Source organism: Serinus canaria, chromosome 3 (genome assembly GCF_022539315.1).
Source record: "Serinus canaria isolate serCan28SL12 chromosome 3, serCan2020, whole genome shotgun sequence".
Classification (NCBI taxonomy): Eukaryota; Metazoa; Chordata; class Aves; order Passeriformes; family Fringillidae; genus Serinus; species Serinus canaria.
The window spans coordinates 110,245,020-110,254,816 of NC_066316.1; the positions used below are offsets into that span (position 1 = coordinate 110,245,020).

At 49.4% G+C, this 9,797-nt stretch overlaps 1 protein-coding gene across 1 annotated transcript; it reads right to left on the reverse strand.

The window, feature by feature from the left end:
- Positions 1 to 5,173: 5,173 nt before the first annotated feature.
- LOC108963349 (small basic protein 1-like) lies at positions 5,174 to 5,771 on the reverse strand. Its single transcript, XM_018923468.1, has 2 exons — positions 5,714 to 5,771; positions 5,174 to 5,304 (listed from the first exon to the last, which is right to left on the reverse strand). Exons 1-2 carry the CDS (start codon positions 5,769 to 5,771, stop codon positions 5,174 to 5,176), a joined length of 189 nt encoding a protein of 62 aa, XP_018779013.1.
- Between the last annotated feature and the right edge of the window lie 4,026 nt (positions 5,772 to 9,797).

Here is a 9,797-nt window from a genome sequence, read left to right on the forward strand (position 1 = left end):
AAATGTGCATAAAATCCCAGACTATCCTGAGCTGGAAGGGACCCAGAAGTATCACCCAGTCTAATTTCTGGCCCTGCACAGGACACCCCCAAAAATCCCACCAGGTGCCTGAGATGTGATGAATATCAATTAAAACAGCCCCAGAAACTGCAGCTCCAAAAGAAAGGGTGTTTTGCTGAGTCCTGCTTCTAGAACCTGCAGGCCCTGGCACAGGGTGCCCAGAGAAGCTGTGGCTGCTCCTGGATGCCTGGAAGTGTCCAAGGCCAGGCTGGACAGAGCTTGGAGAAACTGGGATAGTGGAAGGTGTCCCTGCCCACGGCAGAGGGTGGGAATGGGATGAGCTTTAAGGTCCTTCCAACCAAAACCATTCCAGGATTTCATGACAATTGATTGGATCCTGGTTGTAAGAGCTTTTCCAACAGAAACAATATTTTTTCCCTCTCTGTTTTCCTCTATGTCTTATTTTCTGTCAAACAAGATTTCAACAGAAACATTTTTAAAGGAAAAGCCACACAGAGCAGCAAAAAGCAAAGCAAAGCAAAGCAAACCAAAAAACCTGCTTTCCCCACAAATCTGGAGTTCCCATATTGCCTGGTGCTATACATTTTAATGATGTCTTTGCTTGTGGTGACAGTCAGTGCATCTGCCCCGGGAGAGAGAGGAACGGGAATGTCTGGCCCAGTGGTTCCTGCTGATGTGCCCATCTGCTTCCCTGGCACTGCCACCCACACACAGGCACAGACAGGGAGCAGGGCAGAGCCTGCACTGCCTCTTTTTACACATTGGGACCTTCCTGATCAGAGCAGTTTGTGTAAACAGAAAAAAAAAAAAAATAAAGTCCAGTAGGGCTTTTTCCAGCTGATCCTTCCGTGGTGAGACAGAGGCTGAAGGCTCAGCAGATCCAGGTTTCACTCCCTGAGTGGTCACAAGGTGTTTCCAGCTCTTCCTTCTCCTTTCACAGGGTTATTCCCTATCATGGGAACAGCAAACACATGGGAAAAGGAGAAAAAAATAAAAAGGAGAACAAGTAAAGAGTCCCAAAATGTCAGGCTGGAATTCCCAAGGTTTAGCAAACAGCTCAGTGTGGTGCTGCTGGTGCTCCCTGTTCCCTCTTGCTCCTGCATTCCCAGTCTCTACAATCAAATAACCCACATGGAGCCATTCACTCCACATGGAAAATGACTTGGATTTTTCCTCACAACCTGGATTTTTCTGTCACAGACACATTTAATGAAAAATCCTTTCCTTAGGATTTTTTCTCCTGAGAAGCTGAGAGGCCTCAGAAATGAAATGTAAACAATGATTATCTGCTGCTGTGGAATGCAACAAGTGCATCTTTGATTGGTCTCATGGAGTTGTTTTTAATTAATACCCAATCACAGTCCATCAGATTTCTCCTCCTCCATAAAAGAATGCAAAACAATAAGTTATTTACAGAAAGTGTGTGAGAAAGTTCCTTACAAGAATGCAAACATCAGAAGGCTTAGAAAATCTTAAAAAATCAGGGCGACATTTTTCCTCACAGCATCCCCCTGGATTCCACCAGCCAGGGGAGGAGTCACACCCCCAAACCCAAGCCAGGTCCTCCTTCAGCCTTCACCTTTATTACCCTCAACAATGCATCTTTCCATTCCCTCCCATCCCTTTTCTGGATTCTTTTATGATCAAATTTCCTGCTGATTCCCTCAACCCCCTGTCCTGCATCTCAGCCTCACAGTGCTGAGCCCTGTCCTTTGGTTTCAGGATAGGATTTTCCTGATTTCCTGCTTTCCCCCCTTGTTATTGTATTTAAACCTGGTGAAATCCTGGTTTGCAATCTTATAGGACACCTAAAGATTTTTTTTTCCTTATCAAACTGCAATCTCCCATCTTTGCACAGCAAAACCTTCTTGAGCAACAGATCACAGAATCATGGAATGGTTTGGGTGGAAAGGGACCTTGAGGATCATCCAGTCCCACTCCCTGCCATGGGCAGGGACACCTTCCACCATCCCAGGTTGCTCCAAGCCCTGTCCAGCCTGGCCTTGGACACTTCCAGGGATCCAGGGGCAGCCACAGCTTCTCTGGGCACCCTGTGCCAGAGCCTCCCATGCTCCCAGACAAGAATTCCTTGCCAATATCCCATTTATCCCTGCCCTCTGGCAGTGGGAAGCCATTCCCTGTGTCCTGTCCCTCCATCCCTTGTCCCCAGTCCCTCTCCAGCTCTCCTGGAGTCCCTTTAGGCTCTGGAAGGGACTCTGAGCTCTCCCTGGATCCTTCTCTTCTCCAGGCTGCAGAGATCACACACTGCAGTCAGAAGTGGCTGTTTCATCCTTGAATTCCCTTCAGCCTTTTCTTTCTTTTTTTTTTTTTTTTTTTTTTTTTTTTTTTTAGGGAAATATCAGGGTGCTGGTGATTTGATGCGGCTTTTTCTTCTCTTCCACTGCTTTTACATTTAAGTCAAGCCCTTTGATGAGTCCCCACAAAGGAGGGCTCAGCATCAAGGCCTCCCTTCTTTCTGGCATGGTGAGAACCAATGCAAATATTCCATTCAGCTCCTGTGGAGCGGCCTGAGCTTTAATTAACTTTACTTCCCTGACCACACTCTTTGTCAGGCTTCATGTTCTCTGTGTGTTTGGAAAAAGAAAAAGAAAGATTTGAAGAAGTTTCGTCACATTTTTCAACTCTTCCTTCAATTCTCTTCTGAACTGACTTACTGTGTTTTATACTTTGTCAGGCCCAGTTTATTATCTTTTCTATTTTCCATGTTTGGCCACAATTTCAGCTTTTCCTTTCTAACAACTTCCCTCATCCCACTGTTCATCTGTGACCTTTTCCTTTTTGCTCTTTTTCAGGCCTTTTTTTCTTTTTTTATAACACATATCTTAGATTTTCCCTGAGTCTCCTTCTTAGTGGCCTTAAACACCTCCACAGGTGCTTGCATAGAATCTATTTGCAAGCATTTAACTCTTTTAGCTGCACCCTTTGTCTCCTTTTTGACAATTCCCCCATTTTTATATCACTTCTATATTGAAATTGGGTGCAGAAGCAGTGGCCTTTCCATCCCCTGCTGCCCTGGGAAGCTGTGGAGTGGGAGTTCTGTGGGATCTGAGTTGCAGGGGCTCTCCCAGGGGACAAGCCCAGTCAGTGATGTTTTATCCCTGTAAATATGAGAAATCCTTGCAATCCAGTAATTCATGGGTAAAACAAATAGATATTCAACTAATTTCCCCTATAAAAGGTTCTTCCCAGGATATGAATCTTATAATATCATGGAATCACAGAATAGTTTGGGTCGTAAGTGACAGTTTTAGGTCATTTCATCCCACCCCCTTCCATGGGCAGGACAACTCCCACTATCCCAGGCTGCTCCAAACCCAAACCCCATTCTGGAGTTCATTCACTTTCATGTCGCTTTTCTTTTCACTCTCCACTCACAATTCCCAGGGAAAAAAAATAAAGAAAGAAAGAAACAGCAAAGGAGTTTTAAAATTTTTTATATTTCCTTCTGGAGTTTTTATTCTTTCATCAGATTCTCAGCCTTGTGTGTCTGTGAAGTGTCACCAGCTCAGGGCTGGTTTAGGTGAATTTTCCATCTTTTGTGTCTTCTTTTCTGGGCTCAGGTGAATCTTGATAAAATCTGTGACTTTTGATGGGCCATCCTGTATCAAATGGGATTTTTACCAGCTGCCAGCCCTCAGCCTCTGTAATCTGGACTTTAACCCCCTCAATCCCAGCATCTCACCCAGTCTCTGAAGAGACTCAGTCTTCTTGTCCATACCCTAAGAAATTCCCCAGCCTTATCAGGTTTCCTGTATCCCTGGTCAGTCTTTCAGCTGATAAAGTGTTTCAGGTTATCAGTTTATCCTGAGGATGAAAATTTTATCCTAAAGATTAAAAAAAAGGAGAATAAACTTGGTCCTTTTTTTCTGCTATTCTTCTTTTTTCTACCTGTCTGCCCCAAAATTTCCAGGGACACTCATTCCGACCAGGGTGGTCACAAAACCCTTGGAGCACCTCATGTTGCATGTTCAGAGGCACCAGCAGGCCCCATGTGTCCTGGAAAATGGGAATTTTGGACAAATATATAAATTATTCTGACAAAGAAACCACTTTTACCTCCAGCTCCACGTGCCAAGATCTCTGCTGGTCACAAAGGATGCTGCTGAGGAGGGGAGACACAGCCCTTCCTCCTGCAGAAATTGGGAGTCATCCCACAAGAGAGAGAGCTCTGTACCCCCTCTCTTCCCTTGCAGCACCTTCCAGCCCCACAAATACCCATGCAAAGCCTTTTCCTGTGTTTGCAAGGCCCCAGGGCTGGAAAGTTCCTCTATTTCCTGCAGGGTTTCAGAGAAACAGAGCTGATTTCTGCCCTGTGGCCCTTTAGGACACAAACCTCCCACCCTCCAGCGTTGCTGGAGTGTTTGTGGGGAGTTCTGAGCCACCCCACATTGGATCAGTCCATGTCCCCTTGCAGAACACCTGGAATGGTTTGGGTTATCCCACAGGGGAGGGGACAGGGAAGGGGACACTGAGGAAATCCTCAGCTGTTCTCCTGTTCTTGGTGACCCCCATGGAATAATCTGGTCACAGACTCTGCTGAGAAGGCACTTGGTGAGGGTGTCCAGGACAACCACGGGTCCCCAAAGCCTCAGTGGCTGCATTGTTTTCTCTGTGGGCACCCCAGGAATGGGATTTTGGGCTGCAAGGGGAAGGTGGTGCTGTTTGTCTCCCAGTCCCACCTTTCCACAGGACTGAGAACCCCAGAGCAGAGGCTGGATGGGACTGATGGGGCTGTTGTGCCCCCTACAAATAAACTGGGATTCAGCTTGTGGAGGAGGGAGCCACTGGATTAAGCACTGGATTAAGCACTGGATTAAGCAATGAGCCCTCTCCCAGCCTTTGCCACCATTCTGCTTTGAAAAACCCAAAACCTTTGCTTTTCCTGGCTGGCATTTTGGTGTCAGGGCTGCCAGGGGTGTGTTGTGACCACTCTCCGGGGAGCTCTGGCTGCTAGCCTCTCCCGGCTGTCCCCTCCCGAATGAACCTCACAGCACACAGAAATCATCTTATCACAGCACACAGAAATCATCTTATCTGCCCATCTTTACTTCAAAGCTCTGAGCACCGCCTCGGCCACGCCCTGGACACGGCTCCGGGAGCCCCAGGGCTGCGGGGCTGGACTCCTCCAGGGTCATTTGCCCTTTTTGGGAGAGGGGATGCAGCAGTGCAGCTCCTCGCAGTAGGGGCTGAAGGACCACTCCTCGGTCTCGGCGCAGGCGTGGGCGCAGTACCCGTCACAGATTCCCTTGGGCTGCCCCTGCCCTGCCATGGGAAGAGACAGAGGGAGGGAGTTATGGAGAAAATCATGGATATGCAGGAGGGCAGAGCACCTGGAGTTGTCTTCTTGCTGGTTCCAGGGTGGTATTGATGCTCTGGGTACCCCATCCAGGACAGGATGCATTTCATGTTCCCACTGAGCTGGAGGATAACTGGGCATTTACAAACCATCCCTCTACTCATGTCAGATCCCTCTGCAGGAGGGTGGGAGATGGGATTTGCAGTGTGGCATCCAACCTCTCCCAACCCCATTGTGCCTGCCAGGCTGGGTAAATCACCAGGGCCCTGATCCCCACCACCCCATCACTGAACCCCCTCCCTCCCCCTGAGGCACAGAAGCTGCAGAGGACACAGCTCACCACAATTTCTCCACCTCCACACCTTCCTGTCTTACCTGGGGTGGCCAGGGAGAAAAGCAGGAGCACAGCAAAGACCACACAGAGCACCCTCATGGCTGGAGGCCAGGGGGGACCTTGGCACACAAGATCTGAGGTGTCTCAGGTGTCTGAGGGCAGAGGTTTTATAGAGGGACTCCAGCCACCAGCAGCATGGCCAGAGGAGAACCTTGGGCAAAGCCATCTGCAGAGGGCTGTTGTTTGCTCTGCAGGCTGTGCAGTGTCACCCTGCCCCACTGGGCCCTCTCACAAAGGCACCTGGCAGCCAGGCTGGGCTCCGTGGGCACGTGGGGCTGTTCCTGCTCTCCAGATCCGGCTCTTGGGCTCCAGCGGTGCCAGCCGGGGCTGCCCACGGCACAGCTGCTCCCAGGGCAGCTGGAATTCAGCCTGGGATGGCTCCTGATAAGCTCTGGGCACTGTCTGCAAGGCACAGACACAATGGGGTGTCAGATCCATTCCCCAGTGGTTTTATGGAGCATCCAACCCTGACCAGTGCTCTGGCACTGAGGATCGAAGAGTCATGGAACAGAATCCCAGAACAGTTTGGGTTGGAAGGGATCTTAAAGCTCATCCAGTCCCACCCCCTGCCATGGGCAGGGACACCTTCCACCATCCCACATTGCTCCAAGCCCTGTCCAACCTGGCCTTGGACACTTCCAGGGATCCAGGGGCAGCCACAGCTTCTCTGGGCAGCCTGTGCCAGGGCCTCACCACCCTCACAGGGAACAATTCCTTCCCAATATCACATCTAAATCTTCCTTTCTTTAGCTTTATGACATTGTCCCTTGTGTCCTGTCCCTCCATCCCTTGTCCCAAGTCCCTCTCCAGCTCTCCTGGAGCCCCTTTAGGCTTTGGAAGGGCTCTGAGCTCTCCCTGGATCCTGCTCTTCTCCAGATAAACACTCCCAGCTCTCCCAGCCTGACTCCAGAGCAGAGGGGCTCCAGTTCTGTGATCAGTTTTGTGGCTCTCCTCTAGACTCAGTCCAAGAGATCCACACCCTTCTTATTGAATCAAAGAATCACAAAGGTGGGAAAATCCCTCTGAGATCCCTGAGTGCAGTGAAGCTGGCACTACTGTGTTCACCTCTAAACCACATCCCCACATGTCACATGCACATCCCTTTGGGACACTTCCAGGGATGGGAACACCCCCACACCCCCAGGCAGTCTGTGCCAGTGCCTGATCACTTTTTCAGTGAAGAAACTTTCCCTGATATCCAATCTAAATCTCCCCTAGTGCAACTTGAGTCCATTCCCTCTCATCCTGTCCCTGCACCCTGGGAGCAGAGCCTGACGCCCATCTGGCTGTCCCCTCCTGTCAGGAGTTGTGCAGAGCCACAAGGTCCCTCCTGAGCCTCCTTTTCTCCAGGCTGAGCCCCTTTCCCAGCTCCCTCCTGGTGCTTCAGCCCCTTCCCCAGCTCTGTTCCATTCCCTGGGGAATCAGCCCAGGGCATGGGGAGTTCAAGGATGGGTCATGTCCAGCTATCACCCCCAGCACCCCGAAGTCCTTCTCCCAGGGCTGCTCCACCCTTTCATCCCCAGCCTAGATTGATCCTGAGGGCTGCCCCAACCCATGGGCAGGACCCTGCACGTGGCCTGAATTTCATCACTTTGATTTGGCCCAAGCCTTTTTTGGTGTTTTTTTTTTTTTTTTTCCTGAAATCTTTCCAGAAGGACCATGATGCTGATTAAGAGGGATGTAGGCAAATATGTAAATGAAGCTAAAGAAATGAATTGCCACACCACATCTGATCAGAAGTCTCTTGTGGTTCCAGTGCTATCCTGCCTAATAATTTCCATGATTTTCTGGAAAGAATGCTTCAAAATATCACAAATAAGAGGTTGGAAATTCGGAGACAGGATTAGAAACACCATGGATCTCCTCGTGCTAAAACCATAATTAAAAAAACCCATTGAGTAATAGTGGAAGTTTCCTTGCCTTTACAGACAAGGATAATGAGCTGGAGAACAGAGAACGAGGAGTTTCTGGCTCCTTGTTCTGCAGGGATCATTTGTGTGGCAGTAGATCACAGGCAGGCACCCAAGAGCTGAGTCAGGGTGTTGGGAAAGGAGCACCAATTGTCCTGCAAGTGCAAACAAGAGCTGGGTCTGGAAAAGACAGGCTGTACCCATGGCATGGCCCTTGGGAAGTGCATCCATCCTGTTGTGTGCTCCAGGGAAACAGGGAAGGCTCAGGGGGGCTCAGAAAATGGCTCAAGGTCACCAAGGAGAATCAGGGCAGTGCCCATCCCCTGTGCTGGCACTGCTGGGACACCTCCAGTGCTGGGGACAGCCCTGGGACCCTCCTGATAACAGGGACACTGAGGGGCTGGAGCCTGTCCAGGGAAGGGACACAGAGCTGGGGAAGGGGCTGGAGCACCAGGAGAAGCTGAGGGAGCTGGGAAAGAGGCTCAGGGGGGAGAAAAGGAGGCTCGGGGGGGACTTTGTGGCTCTGCACAACTCCCTGACAGGAGGGGACAGCCAGGGGGGTTCAGGCTCTGCTCCCAGGGAACAGGGACAGGATGAGAGGGAATGGCCTCAAGGTGCCCCAGGGAGATATTGGGAAAAATTGGATATTGGGAAAAGTTAATTCACCCAGAATGTGGTCAAGCAATGAAATTGGCTGTCCAGGGTGGTGGTGGTGGAATCCCCATCCCATTACACGCCATGTGGATGTGGCACTTGGGGACATGGATGAGTGGTGGCCTTGGCAGTGCTGGAGAATGGTTGGACTGGATCTCAGAGAGGCTTTTCCCACCTAAATGATTCTGGGATTCTGTGGTTAAGATGTCTTGCCAAAAAAAAAAAAAAAAAAAAAAAAAAAAAGAAAAGAATCAAGTGGAATGGTAATAATCAGGAAAGAGAAAAGAGAAGACATGGAAAACATGGCAGCACTCAAATCCAGGAAAGGGGATCTGTTGATGGCCAGGAGGAGAAGTCAGTGACATGAACTTTAGCAAATGCCCCAAGGAGATTTTGCACCTAATTTTTAAATTTACACCTGCTACATTAATTTATAAATTGCTTTTTCAATACATTTGTCCTTTCAGTGCATTTTAACTTCTTGCATTTCTTGTTCAAGTTCCACATTTCAGCTATCCTTTTTTTGTTTTACTTTTATGATAAATACGTGATTTACCTTCATATCCCACCTATTTCTTGGGTTAGGAAAATTGCAGAACTGTAGTTCTGTCCTGCTTAGGCCTCTAAAAGGTTTGCAGCTTGTGAGTCAGCTTCACTAAGTTTCTACCCTGAGCTGACAAGTTCCAGTAAATTTAATTTTGTGAAAACAAGTCCTCAGTTCTGCCACCTTTCTTTAACCTCTCCTTTCCCTACCAAAGGCTATCAGGATGGGGAGATGAGTAGTGCACATCCCACAGGGGGATGCAGGATGCCCAAACCTCCTTCCCAGCTGGCTTTAGGTAGTTCAGAACCCCCATTTGTACAGAGATTACAGATTTTTCCAGATTCTCTCTGATTCAGCATTTGTCATTTTGCTGCTCTGTTGTGTTGTAATATTCACCTGCTGCACTCTGAGGATTCAGGTTGGGGATGATACTGAGTAATTCTGAAGCAGCTTCTTGTCCCTTCAGCCTCTTTCTCTCCCTGTCTGTTTATCAAATTATTAAACAGCCCAGTGAGCTGGGGCTGGAAAAGTTTCCTCACAGAGTTTGGCTCTTGTTAGAAAGCCCAGGACTATCTGGGGGGTCTGTGGGGACGAGGTATGATCAAAGTGTCTTCTCCAGGCTCCCTGGAGCTGCTAGCCCCAGAGCTGCCACCCACCCATCCATCAGAGGGGACAGCCAAGGGCACCTCCCTGAGCATTCGCTGAATTTATCAGGGAGATTTTGCAGACACGGTTCCGAGGTGGGAGCAGGGATCCTTTCCAGGCCATCAGTCCCACATGGTGATCAGCCTGGACAATGCAGGCAGAGTTATCAGTGCATGGTGGCCCTGTTGCATCCCTCTGCATCCTGCCAGAGGTTGGGAAAGGCCTGGAGTTGTGTGATACTGATCTTGTTCTCCCCTCCTCGCTGCACCCGCAGATCTCCATCAGGTCCCTCTGACCCACAGCCCCATCCCA